This window comes from Hyla sarda, chromosome 7, assembly GCF_029499605.1.
Source record: "Hyla sarda isolate aHylSar1 chromosome 7, aHylSar1.hap1, whole genome shotgun sequence".
Lineage (NCBI taxonomy): Eukaryota > Metazoa > Chordata > Amphibia > Anura > Hylidae > Hyla > Hyla sarda.
This window is the reverse complement of record NC_079195.1, coordinates 65553057-65571092: the sequence shown is the minus strand read 5'-3', so window position 1 is coordinate 65571092 and position 18036 is coordinate 65553057. Positions and strand designations below refer to the sequence as shown.

The following is an 18036-nucleotide window of genomic DNA, read 5'->3' as shown; positions in this document are numbered from 1 at the left end:
AAATAAGATGGTACACTCTTCAGGCTCTTTAAATTCGTCTGATAGACTCGAGTCAGAGTCCGTGGTGCCGTAGTCCTGTTTTCTTGATCTCATGCGAGTTTTACTCTTCTGCTTTTTTTTAGCACTCCATTCGAAAATACGTCCGTTGTCGTAATCCAATTTATCTCGGAACAAATTTATCTCTTTTTTTGTCCTTGACCTCCACTTGAATGATGAGAAGTTTCTTATCAAGCTTCTTAATAAAAGTGCCGAATTGTTCTTCTGTGTACCTCTTTTTTAATTCCATTTTGGCTCGACATAATTCCAGCATAACTTTCTTGTACTCACTTTCGTTCTTTTGCTGGATCATGCACGTTAATCTGAATGCATGATCCAGATGTGCTTCCCTCCACTGGTTAAGGAAGGCTTCATCTTCCGCTAACTGGGCTGGGTCTTTATAGCCCCTCAGGCCTCTGGGGATTCTTTTACATTCTTTATATGACCTTAGCGAATTGGTCGTCCAAAAGAGGCGTACCTCCTTTTCCGCCAGATTCATGACCTTGTTCTCTAGAGCTTTCACACTCAACATCTGTAATTCATCCTTGCCCTCACAAGATGTGAAGAAAGCACCCGCATTGGTGCGCCCCATGTTCAGTGCACTATCCCTCTCCTCACTGTCCATTTCCCGCATTGGTGCGCCCCATGTTCAGTGCACTATCCCTCTCCTCACTGTCCATTTCCATTCTTTCAGTATGCACTTGCCAGCCAAAGGGTTCTCAAGTTCCTACAGCAGTAAAGTCCAATGAACAATTCCAAAAGGAGAAGATGGGAACTGGCACTCCTATATAAGGCAACTGTGTTCAATGTATTCCATACATTGAACACAGTTGCCTTATATAGGAGTGCCAGTTCCCATATTCTCCTTTTGGAAACATTCATATACATATTCAAATACAGATAGAGACGCCGGCTGGCGCCATTACAGTGTAAGTGCGAGCCTGCAGTATAGGGAAAGGAACCACAGGGGAGCCAAAAATAGGGAGAGCTGGGGCTGTGTGACAGTGCACACATGCTGCTCACTACAACAGTCGGTGGAGATGTTAGTGTTTGGCAGCGGCGACATGACAGGCCGCGCAGCCGCACTGAGCTAAAGCTACAGAGGCGCTATATATATATATATATATATATATATATATATATATATATATATATTTTGTTTAACCTTTTAACCCTAGGGGACTTGAACAAGCAATCTTCTAATCGCTTGTTCACTACCCTGCACACCGTACCCAATCACTCATATCAGCAGTCATGGGATGTACACTGCTCATAAAAATAAAGGGAACGCTTAAACAACACAATGTAACTCCAAGTCAATCACCCTTCTGTGAAATCACACTGTCCACTCAGGAAGCAACACTGATTGACAATCAATTTCACATGCTGTTGTGCAAATGGAACAGACAACAGGTGGAAATTATAGGCAATTAGCAAGACACCGCCAATAAAGGAGTGGTTCTGCAGGTGTTGACCACAGACCACTTCTCAGTTTCTATGCTTCCTGGCTGATGTTTTGGTCACTTATGAATGCTGGCAGTGCTTTCACTCTAGTGGTAGCATGAGATGGAGTCTACAACCCACTCAAGTGACTCGGGTAGTGCAGCCCATCCAGGATGGCACATTAATGCGAGCTGTGGCAAGAAGGATTGCTGTGTCATGTCAGCTTAGTGTCCAGAGCATGGAGGTGCTACCAGGAGACAGGCCAGTACATCAGGAGACGTGGAAGAGGTCATAGGAGGGCAACAACCCAGCAGCAGGACTGCTACATCCGCCTTTGAGATAGGAACAGCACTGCCAGAGCCCTGCAAAATGACCTCCAGCAGGCCACAAATGTGCATGTGCCCACTCAAACAGCCAGAAGCAGACTCCATGAGAGTGGTATGAGTGCCCGATGTCCACAGGTGGGGGTTGTGCTTACAGCCCAACACCCTGCAGGACGACGTTTGGCATTTGCCAAAGAACACCAAAATTGGCAAATTCGCCACTGGCACCCTGTGCTCTTCACAGATGAAAGCAGGTTCACACTGAGCACATGTGACAGACGACTGGAGACACCGTGGAGAATGTGCTGCTGCATGCAACATCCTCCAGCATGACCGATTTGGTGGTGGGTCAGCCGCACAGCCCTCCATGTGCTTGCCCGAGGTAGCCTGACTGCCATTAGGTACAGAGATGAAATCCTCAGGCCCCTTGTGAGACCATATGCTGGGGCGGTTGGCCCTGGGTTCCTACTAATGCAAGACAATGCTAGACCTCATGTGGCTGGAGTGTGTCAGCAGTTCCTGCAAGAGGAAAGCATTGATGCTATGGACTGGCCCTCCCGTTCCGCAGACCTGAATACGGTTGAGCACATCTGGGACATCATGTCTCGCCCCATCCACCAACACCACATTGCACCACAGACTGTCCAGGAGTTGGCGGATGCTTTAGTCCAGGTCTGGGAGGACATCCCTCAGGAGACCATCCACCAACTCATCAGGAGCATGCCCAGGCATTGTAGGGAGGTCATATGGGCACGTGGAGGCCACACACACTACTGAGCCTTATTTTGACTTGTTTTAAGGACATTACATCAAAGTTGGATCATCCTGTAGTGTGATTTTCCACTTTGATTTTGAGTGTGATTCCATTTCCAGACCTCCATGGGTTGATAAATTGGACTTCCATTGATAATTTTTGTGTGATTTTGTTGTCAGCACATTCAACTATGTAAAGACGAAAGTATTTCATACGATTAGTTCATTCATTCAGATCTAGGGTGTGTTATCTTAGTGTTCCCTTTAATTTTTTTCAGCAGTGTACATGCAAGAAAAAACCATTGAGGCAAGTTATCGGCCACAGCATCATGTGAAGTAAATGGGTTCCACCTGCAAATTTTCCACTGTGGAATTCCGCTACCCTAACCTTATGCTGTTTTCCGTTCGTAAACTTCCAGAAACTCTTTCAGGGTCTATTCACATGAACAGTCTCCTGCTCATATTTGAGGTGCAGGATTTGAAGCTGAAGATTTTATGCTGCAGATTCCATCTAATTCACACCCCCAAATGAATATTCTTACACTCCATCACAACGGGCACAGCCGGATCCCATTGATTATAATGGGGTATGTTGTTTTAGAGGAGTATAGCGGGAGAAAAAGACATTGAAATGGCCGGTGTACTGCTGGGACATAATGGCAGTCTGAAAGTAGCCCAAATCTACTACTAATGATTCTACTAATATAATCTACTTACAACAACACATACGGCCTTGAAGGATTTACTAGGGAACTATGCAGGCCAATGAAATGAATGGCATGTGTTTACCCGTTACAGTATACGTTGGCATTCCCTTTTCGGTGGGATGTTGATGGATACCATTGACCAGTGTGCCTGCAGCTGTTGCAAAACTACAACTACTGGGAATTCTGGGATTTGTAGTTTTGCTACAGCTGGCTGCAGTATGGACCTAGCCTTAGTCCAGTGCTTCTCAACCTGTGGCGAAACTACAACTCACAGTAGGCATGCTGGGTGTTGTAGTCTTGCAACAGCTGGAGAGTCACAGGTTGAGGAACACTAGCCTATTATGTGGATAGGGGATAACCCCTATATATGTAAACAGATCTCCCACGTGACCAGCCATAGGTTGACCGCACATGCCAGTCTATGGTGCCAGTCCTTCCCACACAACAGTGCCAGCCACCCATTCTATTAGGCCATTATCTTTATTCATAAGGCTTATGTTTTATACGGGACATACTAAAAGGAATGACAAAGTGGAATCCCATAGACTTTAACAGGGGACTGGAATGCCCATAGAGAATAATGGGCCAGAGTGGAATGGCCATAGAGAACAATGGAAATGTTATATTTGAATTAGAGACAAAACTATTTGACATATCTAATAAATGTTTATCAGACAAACTCTCTAAACTCAGTGGCATTGTTTAATATTCAAATTAAGTAGAATTATCATTGTTTTCTGCAGAATGACAAGATAGGATTACACACTGGAATGCCCATAGACTATAATGGGACGTGAAATATGAGCTCATTTGCATGTAAATCTGTGTTATTCAGATAACTAAACTTTACCACAAGTGTTCCCCAGGTAGAGTAGCATATTGTAAAATTGAAATTACCCGGGCTTATAGCTGTTTTCTATGGAATAAAAAGAAAATGGTAGAATGGAATGCCCATAGACTATAATGGGAAGCAGAATTTGATGTGGAGTCTGAACCATTTAACATATCAAATAAATGTTTAGCAGGCACACTCTACATACTCAGTGGGATTATATAAAAGTGAGTTGCACCCCTCATCTTCATCCGTCAACAGGTCATTACATGTGAGGGGGCACAGGGGATTATTTAGAAAGTACAGTGTACTTGCTCACACTACGGAATTCCCACGGAGTGTGAACTTTAACATTAGTGTGAAATATGGGTCTCCTCGAGACCCATTCACACTGCGAAATTGTTCCGCGCAAAGAAAGAACATGTTCATTCTTTGCACGGAAGTCCGCGCGTACTGCATAGCAGTCAAGGGTGACGGTGGCAGTGCACACGGTCCTAACGCCGCCGCCGACTGCCAGGCTTAATCTTCGCTCACGGAATTGCTGCCTAAGCGATAATACTGTCACCGTGTGACAGTATTATATTCAGAGGGTACAGTATGTGGCAGATTTATATTTTGAGGGTGCAGTATGTGGCAGATTTATATTCAGAGGGCATGATGTGTGGAAGGTTTATATTCAAAGAGTGCAGTGTATAGTAGTATTAATATTTAGAGGATACAGTGTCTGGCAGGTTTAATAATTGTTTTCATATAGAGGATGAGAATCCGCTGACCCGACTGGACCCGGCGGTATGTTCCATCTGAATTAGATAAGGAAGGACTATAGAGAAGACTGGTGCCAGAAAGATAAACAGGTTTGTAAATTACTTGAATGATTCAGATTTTGAATAGTAGTAATTTACAAATCTATTTTAACTTTCTGGCACCGGTTGATTTAATGGAAAATATTTGTCCTCAATACCACAAAAGACCTGTGGACAGGTGTAGTGCTGTTTTTGGAAACAATATGTAGTTTTTCTAATCCTGGATAACCCCTTTAAAAAAAAAAAGTTTAAAATAAAAGAAATATTTATACATGTTCTATAAACTCTCAGATTTCATTCTCAGGAATACCAACATGCTATAGGTGTTTCTTCAGTTTCCCCTACATTTTACTATTTTCTAAGTAAAATTCCGCTCAGGAATTACACTTGGAAATTTTGATGCAGCAGAGTCCTACTGCAATCAGTGGGATTCCAATGTGCAGTGCCATCTACGAAATTTTAGCGGTGAAGTTTTCAACTGAAATTTCTTTGCCAAAGTAATGAACTCGTTCATTCTTTCAGCAAAATATTGAGCATAATGCATTATGAGCGCTAGAGATTGGCAATGGCTTTGCTGCCTGTCAGGAGAGGCCGCATTTGTAATTTCCAAGCCAAATTTCTCCACTTGTGAATTCCATAGTGTGCATGGACCCTTAGTTGCCCTAATGTATCCTCCACCCCAAAATAAGAGCCCATTCCTAGTCCTGGGCCCCTATTTAGTAAAGGGGGGAGTTGTTATGTTTTAGTTCAAATATTTAATTTTTCTTATACTCTATGGGCATTTCATTCTGTCATGCACCCTAGTCATTTCATAGAAACCAATGATAATACCACTCAATCTCACATTTAAATAATCCCACTGAATTTAAAGAACATGGCTGCTAAGTGTACAGTCCCACATTCCACTTAAGCAGCCTATTTCATGCTGTGCAAAATCTGCTGCAGTGGGAAATACGCTGCATAATCCCTGATCACCTTACACACAGGGCTATCTGGCAGCAGCCCTATGTGTACAGTGAGTTTGGGAGGTGAGGCCGCTTGTCACAGTCACGCTGGCGCATGGCCCTGCCTCCAAAACTCACTGTACACATAGGGGCTGTTGCCATATAGCCCTGTTTGTATGGTGATCAGGGATTATGCAGCATATGTCCCGCTGCAGCAGGAGATTTTGTACAGCATGAAATAGGCTGCTTAAAGGACATCTGCAGCGCTCATACATTTAAAAAAAAAAGTTTATCTCATCTGATAGCTCTTTCAAAGACCTTTCCAATGATACCTCATTTGTCAAATTTGGCCCAGCCATTCTCTTGTAATTGCCACCTGTAGCAGTAAGCAGCCATGTCATAAAGACTACATTTCCCATGACTCCCTGCGCCAGCTTCCTTTTAGCTGCTGCTCTCTCCCCCTCCTCTCCCTTCCCCCCCGAGGAAATTATAATTAATTATAATAAAGTGACGCCCACAGCTCCTTCCCTTGTGGTTATCTCCTCCCATCCTTCCCCTCCCAGCTCATCAGCCCTCTCCACCCTCACCACATGTACACATGTACTAGTGCTGGGCGGTATACCGGTATGAACCGGATACCGTTTTTTTTTCTCCCACGGTATGGATTTTTGCCCATACGGCTATACCGGTCGGGCCCCTCCCCCACCCTCCGGATGAATTGTAGAGCCCAGCGCGGTGCCCTCACTTGTCCCGGTGTGCTTCTGTGGCCCCCCGCTGCGCCTGTCAGCCAGTGTCCCCGCGAGCACGATCAATCCCCACCGCTAGTGGGATCCATGTGCCCACTAGCGGTGTCACAAGAATTCCGAGCGCGGCTCTGTTCCCCGTCCCTGTCAGCTCTCAGGGTACTGGAACAGATTTAAAAGCCTCGCGCGCAGGCGCAGCACTACGCAAATAGCGTAGGGCTAACGTAGGCAGCGCTAGGAGCCTAGCGTTAGCCCTACGCTATTTGCGTAGTACTGCGCATGCGCAGTTCCCGTACCCTGAGAGCTGAAAGGGACCAGAGCCGCGCTCGGCATTCTTGTGACACCGCTAGTGGGCACAGGGACCCCACTAGCGGTGATGGTAGCGATCGCGCTCGGCATTCTTGTGACACCGCTAGTGGGCACAGGGACCCCGCTAGCGGTGATGGTAGTGATCGCGTTCGGCATTCTTGTGACATCGCTAGTGGGCACAGGGACTCCGCTAGCGGTGATGGTAGTGATCGCGCTCGGCATTCTTGTGACACCGCTAGTGGGCACAGGGACCCCGCTAGCGGTGATGGTAGCGATTGCGCTCGCGGGGGGCACATTTGACACCGCCCAGCACTAGCGGCCCCTACTGTGCGCTCAGCCAGTCAGGACTGAGCACATAATAACATTACGAATATTTATAAGATGGGAGGAGAGGGGCCGGTACGACGAGCGGCAGGGGGAGTGAAGCAATCCACCGGCGCATTATGGGCATTTGTGACGTAGCGTTGACCAAGATGGCGGCTCCATAGAGAATAATAGGTCGACGCTACGCGCGTTAGGGTACCAGGAGATGACTTCCAGTGGCGGCATAGCGGAGAAACGGGACCAGCCAGGTAATGGATCCCATTTAGAAACTTAAATAACTTGTGATATTATTACATTTGGGCCCTAATTTGCTAGCGCTGCAGTTGTCCTTTAAGTGGAATGTGGGACTGTACACTTAAGATGTTATGTGATGTTATGTTAAATGGTTCATACTTTAAATCAAAATTTGCTTCCTATTATAGTGTATTGGCATCCCATTGTGTCATTCCACGTGACATTTTATAGAAACCAATTATAATCCCACTCAATCTTAAACATAAATAACCCCACTGAATTTGCACAGGATGCCTGCTGAAGAGTTATTGGATATGTAAACGGTTCAGACTCCACATCAAATTTTGCTTCCCATTATAGTCTATGGACATTCCATTTTGCATTCACCTTTGCATACCATAATAATCAGATATAATCCCAGATAATTTCCATTTACCAATGTGCTACTCTACCTGGGGAACACTTGTGGTAAAGTTGAATTTCCTCAATAACACACAGATTTATGTGCAAATGAGCTCATATTTTACTTCCCATTATAGTCTATGGGCATTCCATTTTGTCACAACCCTTGTCATTTTATAGAAAACAATGATAATCCCTCTAAATCTCACTTTTAAAGGACATCTGCAGCGTGATTAGGCGATAAGTGTTTGATCGTGGGGGGTCCGACCGCTGGGACCCCGTGATCTCCTGTACGGGGCCATGGCTGTCCCGTGCAGGGGGCGTGCCAGCCGCAGCATGACGTTGCGGCCGGCACGCCTCCTCCATACATCTCTATGGGCGAGGCAGCGTTCGTGCCTCCCCCAATAGAACTGTATTGGGACGGGGAGGAGACGGGGCATCACTGTCGACCTCTAGGTCGACGTTACGCGCCTTAGCGCTCACTATGAGCGCTAACGGTGGCGCCCCGTTAGGGAGATCGCGGGGGGTCCCAGCGGTCGGACCCCCCGCGATCAAACACTTATCCCCTATCTTGTAGATAGGGAATAATTGTATATTGCGCTGCAGTTGTCCTTTATATAATCCCACTGAGTATGTAGAGTATGGCCGCTAAACATTTACTTGATATGTTATATGGTTCAGACTCCATATCAAATTCTGCTTCCCATTATAGTCTATGGGCATTCCATTCTACCATTTCCCTGTTATTCCATAGAAAACAGCTATAATCCCGGGTAATTTCAATTTTACAATATGCTACTCTACCTGGGGAACAAGGTTGAATTTCTTAAATAACACAGATTTACGTGCAAATGAGCTCGTATTTTACTTCCCATTATAGTCTATGGGCATTCCATTGTGTAATCCCATTTTGTCAATCTGAAGAAAAAGAGATAATTCCACTCAATCTGAATATTAAATAATTCCATTTAGTTTGGAGAATATGTCTGATTAGTTTTTTTTATTAGATATGTCAAATAGTTTTGTCTCTATTTCAAATATAACATTTCCATTATTCTCTATGGACATTCCACTCTGGCCCATTATTCTCTATGGGCATTCCACTCTGGCCCATTATTCTCTATGGGCATTCCACTCTGGCCCATTATTCTCTATGGGCATTCCACTCTGGCCCATTATTCTCTATGGGCATTCCACTCTGGCCCATTATTCTCTATGGGCATTCCACTCTGGCCCATTATTCTCTATGGGCATTCCACTCTGGCCCATTATTCTCTATGGGCATTCCACTCTGGCCCATTATTCTCTATGGGCATTCCACTCTGGCCCATTATTCTCTATGGGCATTCCACTCTGGCCCATTATTCTCTATGGGCATTCCACTCTCCTGTTAAAGTCTATGGGCATTCCACTCTGTCATTCCTTTTAGTATGTCCCGTTTCATACAGGTGCCATCTTTATATGTCAGTACAGAGTGTGGCTCAGCACAGGGGAGGTGGCTGACAGGTTGGTGCCGGTGACTACTCCCCGTCCTCCCCCTATAAGACACGTGGAGGCCGCCTCATCCTCCTCATCCCCGCGGCGCAGTCATCTATCGGTGAGTTGTAGTAGAACAGGCCCCCGACTGGGCCTCAATCCCCGGGCTCTCGTAGCGCGCTCCCCGCCGGCCCCTCTGGCAGGGCGGACTGGTGGTCAGGACAGGACGAGGCTCGGGTGGGGAGAAGGGGGGGAAGTGTAAGAAGTGCCGGGTATGGGCAGGCGGATGAGTGTCCATCATGCAGGCTGGAGGGCGGCCCTGTTTGGAGGCGGGCATGGTGTACATACCGGCTCCATAGGTCGCTGCTGGGTGACGGGAGGAGGGCCCTGTGTATCGCGGCCGCCCTCTGGTTGCCGGGCCATGTTGCAGGGATCCCGCCGCCTCCTCCTCCTCCTCACCAGCCGCCTCCCGGGGTCTCGATCACTCATAGCCCGGTAAGAAGGTGGGAAGAGGGTCCGACAGCGCAGCCTCCGCCCGGCCCGGTATGTTCTGTGCCCCGGAGATACAGTATATAAGTGTCTCTACCGGCTGGTGCGATATGTTATAGTCTATAATATGTATAGTCTCTATATTGTGTATTCTAGTCTATAAGATATATATATATTGTGTATTCTAGTCTATAAGACTCAACCTGTGTATATATTGTGTATAAGACTGCACGTGTGTGTATATTGTGTATTATAGTTTATAAGACTCCACCTGTGTGTGTATATTCTAGTCTATAAGACATATATATATATATATGTGTATTATAGACTATAAGACTCCACCTGTGTGTATTATAATGTATAAGACTCTACGTGTGTGTGTGTGTGTGTATAAGACTGCACGTGTGTGTGTGTGTGTATATTGTGTATTATAGTGTATAAGACTCCACCTGTGTGTGTGTGTGTGTGTGTGTATATTGTGTATAAGACTGCACGTGTGTGTGTGTGTGTGTGTATTAGTCTATAAGACTCCACGTGTGTGTGTATAAGACTGCACGTGTGTGTATATTGTGTATTATAGTGTATAAGACTGCACATGTGTGTGTGTGTGTGTATATATTGTGTATTATAGTGTATAAGACTGCACATGTGTGTGTGTGTGTGTATATTGTGTATTATAGTGTATAAGACTCCACGTGTGTGTGTGTATTAGTCTATAAGACTCCACGTGTGTGTGTATAAGACTGCACGTGTGTGTATATTGTGTATTATAGTGTATAAGACTCCACGTGTGTGTGTGTGTGTGTGTGTGTGTGTGTGTGTGTGTGTATTAGTCTATAAGACTCCACGTGTGTGTGTGTATATTGTGTATTATAGTGTATAAGACTGCACGTGTGTGTGTGTATATTGTGTATTATAGTGTATAAGACTCCACGTGTGTGTGTGTGTATTAGTCTATAAGACTCCACGTGTGTGTGTATAAGACTGCACGTGTGTGTATATTGTGTATTATAGTGTATAAGACTCCACGTGTGTGTGTGTGTATTAGTCTATAAGACTCCACGTGTGTGTGTGTATAAGACTGCACGTGTGTGTATATTGTGTATTATAGTGTATAAGACTGCACATGTGTGTGTGTGTGTGTATATTGTGTATTATAGTGTATAAGACTGCACGTGTGTGTGTGTATTATAGTCTATAAGACTCCACCTGTGTGTATTATAGTCTGTTGGACCCCTCCATCTCCTATGTATTGTGGGCTATAGGATCACTGACCTTCCCCTTTTATATTGTGTATTATAGTCTGTTGGACCCCCCCCCCCCCATCTCCTATATATCATGTGTATTATAGTCTTATAGCAGTGGGCTTCAGCATGTGGACCTCCAGATGTTGCAAAACTACAATTCCCAGCATGCCCGGACAGCCGTTGGCTGTCCGGGCATGCTGGGAATTGTAGTTTTGCAACATCTGGAGGTCTGCAGGTTGAAGACCACTGGTCTTTAGGACCCTTACCCCCCCCATCGCCTATTTATTGTGTATTCTACTGTAGTTTGTAGGACCCCCCAGCTCCTGTATTATAGTCTGTAGGATTCTCCCCATCTCCTACATATCATGTGTATTATAGGCTATTAGACCCCTAGCTTAAAAGTTAAGATCGGTCGGGTTCTCAGACTATTCACTGAGCCGGGGAATGAAGTGCTCGACCATTTGTTATCGAACTGATCTCAACTGTTGACATGTCTGTGTGATATGTAAAACAAAATTATATTTTTTTTAAATGGCTATGTCACTTTAATAAAAACTTTTAACAGGTTAGAGGGAGAGAGAGGTCAAAAGCTCGGACCCCGACCAATCACTAGATGGAGGCAGGAGAATAGTGCGCAAAGTGAGACAAACTTACAACGTAAGTCTATGGGATTGTCTCAGTCAGACGTGTTTTGTCTCCCAGCTCTAACTCACGATTGGTGCGGGTTTAAACACTCAATTCCCGACCAATCAAAACTTTTGGCACGTCTCTAAGGCTGGGTTCACACTACGTTTTGTACTTACGGTTCCCGTATACGGCTGGGAGGGGTGGCCGGGGCTTAATCTCGGCGCCCGCACTCAGCCGTATACGGGAACCGTATTTAATGCATGTCTATGAGCCGACCGGAGTGAACTGCAGCCTCCGGTCGGCTGCGTTTTCGGCCGTATGCGGTTTCCCGACCGCAGGCAAAAACGTGGTCAACCGCGTTTTTGCCTACGGTCGGGAAACCGCATACGGCCGAAAACGCAGCCGACCGGAGGCTGCAGTTCACTCCGGTCGGCTCATAGACATGCATTAAATACGGTTCCCGTATACGGCTGAGTGTGGGCGCCGCGATTAAGCCCCGCCCCTCCTCCCAGCCGTATACGGGAACCGTAAGTACAAAACGTAGTGTGAACCCAGCCTAAGACAATTAATCAAAGTTTTATTTTTTATTTTTTTAAAGCGACAGGTACACTTTAAATCACTCTTTTTGATTCTAGTACCTTATTCCTAGGATTTTATTCAAATCACGACTAATGTTGTGAAAAATTGCAAAATTGTCTTGTACAGTGGAATGTAATTTTTCCTGTTGTCCCCAGACTGCCTAAGGGTGCGTGCACACCACGTTTTTGCTAGACAGTTCCCGTATACTGTTTCAAGTTAAAAACTGTACGGAACTGCATAGAAAATCGTATGCATTGTAAACCGTATGTCAAACGCATCATCCGGTTTAGTCCGTTTTGCGTCTTATACGGTTTTGTCCATTTCTTTACCTGTACCCAAAACCATAGTCTACCACGTTTTTTGGTCCGGGTGAAAAACCGTATTAAATCGCATAAGGTTTTTTTTTTTTTTTGACATGGAAGTCAATGGGAACCGTACGGTTCCATACGTTTTTTTTTTCTTTTCTTGGAATTTCAATTAAGCAAGTGAAACTTTATTCAAAAGGGAGTGAAAAGTTAAAAACGTATACGTTTTTTTTTTTTTTTTCTTTAACCCCTTAAGGACCCGGGCTTTTTCCGTTTTTTCATTTTCAATTTTTCCTCCTTAACTTTAAAAAATCATAACTCTTAAAAATTTTCACCTAAAATTATATATAATGGCTTAATTTTTGCGTCACTAATTCTACTTTGTAATGACATTAGTCATTTTACCCAAAAATCTACGAAAAAAGACTATTTTGTAAGTTTTGGGGGCTTCTGTTTTTACGCAGTACATTTTTTTTTTTTTTTTTCAAAAATGATACCTTATCTTTATTCTGTAGGTCCATACGGTTAAAATGATACCCTACTTGTATAGGTTTGATTTTGTATCACTTCCGAAAAAAATCATGAATACATGCAGGAAAATGTATACGTTTAAAATGGTAATCTTTTGACCCCTATAACTTTTTTTATTTTTCTGTGTTCAGGGCGCTTTGAGGACTCATTTTTTTGCGCTGACATCTGAAGTTTTTAGCGGTACCATTTTTGTTCTGATCAGACTTTTGATCACTTTTTATTCACTTTTTTTGTGGTATAAAAAATGATCATAAATGCGCTATTTTGGACTTTGGAATTTTTTTGCGCGTACGCCATTGAACGTGCAGTTTAAAAAGCGGTATATTTTTATAATTCGGACATTTCCGCACGCGGCGATACCACATATGTTTATTTTTATTATTTACATAATGTTTTTTTTATTTTTGGAAATGCCGGGTGATTCAAACTTTTATTAGGGGAAGGGGATAATTGAAAGGGTTAATGATTTTTTTTTTTTTTACACTTTTCTTATGCAATATTATAGCTCCTATAGGGGACTATAGCATTGCATTTACTGATCTTTTACACTGATTGATCCATTCCTATGGAGATGGATCAATCAGTGTTTTCGGCGATTGAATGCTCAAGCCTGGATCTCAGGCTTGAAGCATTCATTCGGCGATATGACAGCACAGGAGAAGGTAAGAAGACCTCCTCCTGTGCTACAGCTGTTCGGGATGCCGCGATTATACCGCGGCGATCCCGAACAGCTCCCTGAGCTAGCCGGGCACTTTTACTTTCGTTTTTAGCTTTGACCGCGCGGCTAAAGGGTTAATAGCGCGCGGCACAGCGACCAGTGCCGCGCGCTATTAGAGGCGGGTCCCGGCTTCACTATGACGCCGGGCCCGCCGCGATATGATGCGGGGTCACCGTGTGACCCCGCGTTATATCGCAGGACCGGGACTCATGACGTACGCATACGTCATGGGTCCTTAAGAGGTTAAAAAAAACACAGATGCAACTGGACATCATTTTTCAACCGTATATGGGTTAAAATTTGGACACTCGTTTTGATAGTTTAGTCAGGTTTTGAGGAATCTGTTTTTCATCAAAAACCTGATACAGGAACTGTATTGCAAAAAACTGTATTGTGCATGCACCTTAAGAAAAATAACATACACTTTAACTTCCCTTCCTCCACTCCTTTGTAGCTCCAGTATCGGGGTGTCCAGTCTGTGGCTAGTCTCCGCTGACCGTCTGCTTTACGGAGTCGGCTGGAGCTGTTTTGCCTTTATATTTTTGCTTTAGTTTTTTTTTTTCTCGTGTGTGTGTGTGTGTGTGTGTGTGTGTGTGTGTGTGTATATATGTATATATATATATATATACGCTATAGGTGTGTTACATAGCTGTGTAGGGTTAGCCATTTCAGTTATAGGCACAATCAGGGTCTACCCACACGGCATAATTTCTGCTTGCAGAATTCTGCCTCAAATTAAAGCCCTCAGGCTAGGTTCACACTACAGAATTTCCGCCTGCAATTCCGCTTTGAAATTGCAGGCAGAAATTCCGCTTGCTAAAATGTATAGTGTAGCTTGGAAATATCCTCCCGGAGATTCAGAGTGCGGCCAGCTAGGACCGTGCGGACACTGCAGTCTCCAATAGACTGCAATGTGTTCCGCAAGCAGAAATTCCGCTGCTAAAATGTATAGTGTAGATTAGAAATATCCTCCCGGAGATTCAGAGTGCGGCCAGCTAGGACCGTGCGGACAATAGACTGCAGTGTGTTCCTCAAGCAGCAATTCTGCTGCTAAAATGTATAGTGTAGTGTATGGGTTTTCCGTTCACAAACTCACACTTCAGAATTTGAACGAAAAATCCGCTTGGAAATTTCCAGTCTATTGGAGACTGCAGTGTCCGCACGGTCCTAGCACTGACTGTTTCAGTCGGCGCTGGATGCACTCGGAATCTCCAGGCGGAAACTTTCTGGCCGGAGATTCCGTAGTCTGAACCTAGCCTTAGAGTTCTTCAGGATTCCGCACTCCCATTTACACTTCTGAATTTCATGGGCTTTAATTTGAGGTGGAATTCTGCAAGTGGAAATTCTGCCGTGTTAATACACCCTAAGGGGGGTATGTTCACACTACGGATTTGTAGCTGAATTTCCTCTATTGGAATTCAGCGAGCTGAGATTCAGCCTGGCAGGCAGTGGTAGGACCGGGTAGAACTGTGCCGTCGCCATTGGCGGCTACGCTGTGCTCGCGGACTTCCGCACAAAGAATGAACATGTTCTTTCTTTGCGCAGAACAATTTCAGCGGCGGAATTGTCCGCTGCTGAAATTCCGCAGTGTGAACGGGTCTCGCGGAAGACCCATTCACGCTGATGCTAACGTTCGCTGTGCAGAATTCCGCAGTGTGAACATACCCTAAGGCTGGGTCCATACGTGAGCGACCACTTTTATCCAGTTTCCTAATTGACAATTCTATTGTAGAAATAATGCAGGTAAATACAGCCTTATAGTGTTCAAATAGCTACATACAGTGAGCACATACTGGCTCCAAACATGAAGTAATGTAAGCAAGGTCTAAATAAAACCACTGTACAATATCACAAGCCTTGATGCCCAGCCCTCCGAGATGCCCCTCCAGAAGGGTAAGTGATCACAGGGGGCACACATCCATGAGGCCTTTTTGTTGGTTGTATAGTAGTCTTATACATTGGAGAGACCCACACAGTTGTGCAACGAGAGATGAAGACGTGCCGATCCAGTAGGTGACACGCTGTGAGCTCTGGCGCTGACCTTTGGGAGCTCGGGTGACAAGTTCCAGCAGCCTGTGTGGCTTCTTTTACATTACCTAGTATGACGGCTACACTTTGCATGATCTTTTATTCATTCGGTTACAGCTGTAGATCTTTTCATGCCTGCAGGTGCTCGGTGTCTTATCGCTCTAGCTACTATTAGCACAGCAGACCTGCTGCCCTGGTAATATTATTGTTAGGCGCAGGAGAATTTCTTGATTTAAAATAAAAAAATTATTGCACCGGTCTCCAGAATGGGAGTTCCTCAACAAAAATAACCACATGCTATCACCACATGTGGAAATATTTATACTATGAACCCCTTAAAGGGGTACTCTGGTGGAAAACTTTAAAATACATTTAAAAAAAATCAACTGGTACCAGAAAGTTAAACAGGTTTTGTAAATGACTTCTATTAAAAAATCCCTCCGTGCCCGGGCTGCAAAATGAAACAAAACAAACTTTAACTCTCCTGCCTATGTTCCCCCTTTGCTCCGATGTCGGTGTCCCGTTCTCCGGTCCTCGCTTCCTGCAGGTCGGTGAGTCACGCTGCTCTCAGCGTATCACCAGCCTCAGCGGGACACTTCTGCAGCTGGTGATACGCTGAGTGCAGTGTGACTCACCCACCCGCAGGAAGCGGAAGAAGTTGGACCAGGGAACGGGACACCGACAAAGGGGAACATAGGCAGGTGAGTTAACGTTTGTTTTGTTTAATTTTGCAGCCTGGGCTCGGAGGGTTAATAATAAATAAATGTAAAAAAAAAGCCATAGTACTCCTTTTATTTTTATTTTTTTTTTTTTTTTTTTTTTTTTTTTTTTATAGAAGTAGTTTACAAAAGCTTTTTGACTTTCTGGTACCAAATAATTAAAAAAAAATTATAATTCCACCAGAGTACCCATAGCCCCCTATGAGATGGCCCCTGCAGTGTCCAGAATGTGATAGCAGGTGAGCTCAAGCTGCCATGTAATGAGCGCTGCTCCTGCGCTCCCTTCATAACCACGTTTCTGCATGCGAAGTTAGTTAGTACATTTACGGCACATGTTCTTAAGTGGTTAAAATATATAATTGCACAGTCAGTGGTGTAAACATCAAACAAAAATACCAAAATCTAGAGTTTTTGGTCACTTTGTCAACCAGAAAAAATGAATAAAAAGCAAAAAAATTTCCTATCAAAACAAAAATGGTACCAATAAAAAAAAAAAAATAAAATAAAAAACTACAGAGCCCGATGCAAAAAAATGAGCTTTAATACGTTCCCATGTATGGAAAAATAAGTTATAGGGATCAGAAGTTGACCATTTTAAGCATACCCATTTTTGTACAACAGTTAGAATTTATTATTATTTTTTTTTTAAGTAGTAAAATAAAACAAAACCTATATAAAACTGGTAACATGTGAGTTTTACTGTAAATTGCACTGCATAGAAACAAACCCTCACCTCCCCCAAAGTTGCAAATTTGCAGTAGAGGGCTCAGAAGGGAAGGAGCGAAAATGGGATTTTTCAGAGCAAATTTAGCTGAAATGGTTTTTGGGGGGGGCATGTCTCATTTAGGAAGCCCCTATGGTGCCATAACAGCAAAAAAAAAAAAAAAAAAAAAAAAACACATGGCATACTATTTTGGAAACTACACCCCTCAAGGAACGTAACAAGTGGTGCAGTGAGCATTTACGCTCCACTGGCGTTTGACAGATTTTTTTGAACAGTGGGCTGTGCAAATGAAAAATTTATTATTTTTTATTTTCACTGACCACTGTTCCAAAAATCTGTCAGACACCTGTGGGGCGTAAATGCTCACTGCACTCCTTATTACATTACGTGAGGGGTGTAGTTTCCAAAATGGGGTCACATGTGGGGTGGGGGGGGGGGGGGGAGTCCTGTTCTGGCACTATGGGGGCTTTGTAAACGCACATGGCATACAATTCCAGCCAAATTCTCTCTCCAAAAGCCCAATGACGCTCCTTCTCTTCTGAGCATTGTAGTTCGCCCGCAGAGCACTTTACATCCACATATGAGGTATTTCCATACTCAGAAAAAATGGGGTTACAAATTTTGTGAAAATAAAAACTTTGGGGTAACACCAGCATTTTTGTGAAAAAAAAAAATCAGATTTTTCATTTTCACGTCCAACTTTAACAAAAATTTGTCAAACACCTGTGGGGTGTTAAAGG

At 44.1% G+C, this 18036-nt stretch overlaps 2 protein-coding genes across 8 annotated transcripts in view; one reads left to right on the top strand and one right to left on the bottom strand.

The window, feature by feature from the left end:
* KIF11 (kinesin family member 11) overlaps nt 1–9698 on the bottom strand; it is a 100719-nt gene extending 91021 nt beyond the window's left edge. The window contains exon 1 of the mRNA XM_056529395.1: nt 9678–9698. The gene's annotated coding sequence lies outside the window, so the exon portion shown is untranslated. The remainder of the gene's footprint in view (nt 1–9677) is intronic.
* The window catches only part of IDE (insulin degrading enzyme), a 165034-nt gene that overhangs the window by 46264 nt on the left and 100734 nt on the right, over nt 1–18036 (top strand). Inside the window, exons 1-2 of one of the 7 annotated variants that reach the window (XM_056529401.1) lie at nt 9807–9824; nt 11631–11722. The exons of 1 other annotated variant lie outside the window; for it this stretch is intronic. Coding sequence is in view for 1 of the 6 variants with exons in the window: in XM_056529397.1 (XP_056385372.1) it covers nt 9751–9824 (74 nt within the window). In the remaining 5 variants the exon portion in view is untranslated. Of the gene's footprint in view, nt 1–9188; nt 9451–9681; nt 9873–9900; nt 9922–11630; nt 11723–18036 lie in introns of those variants that run through there. 5 more of the 7 variants (XM_056529400.1, XM_056529399.1, XM_056529397.1 and 2 more) reach the window with 5 other exon arrangements.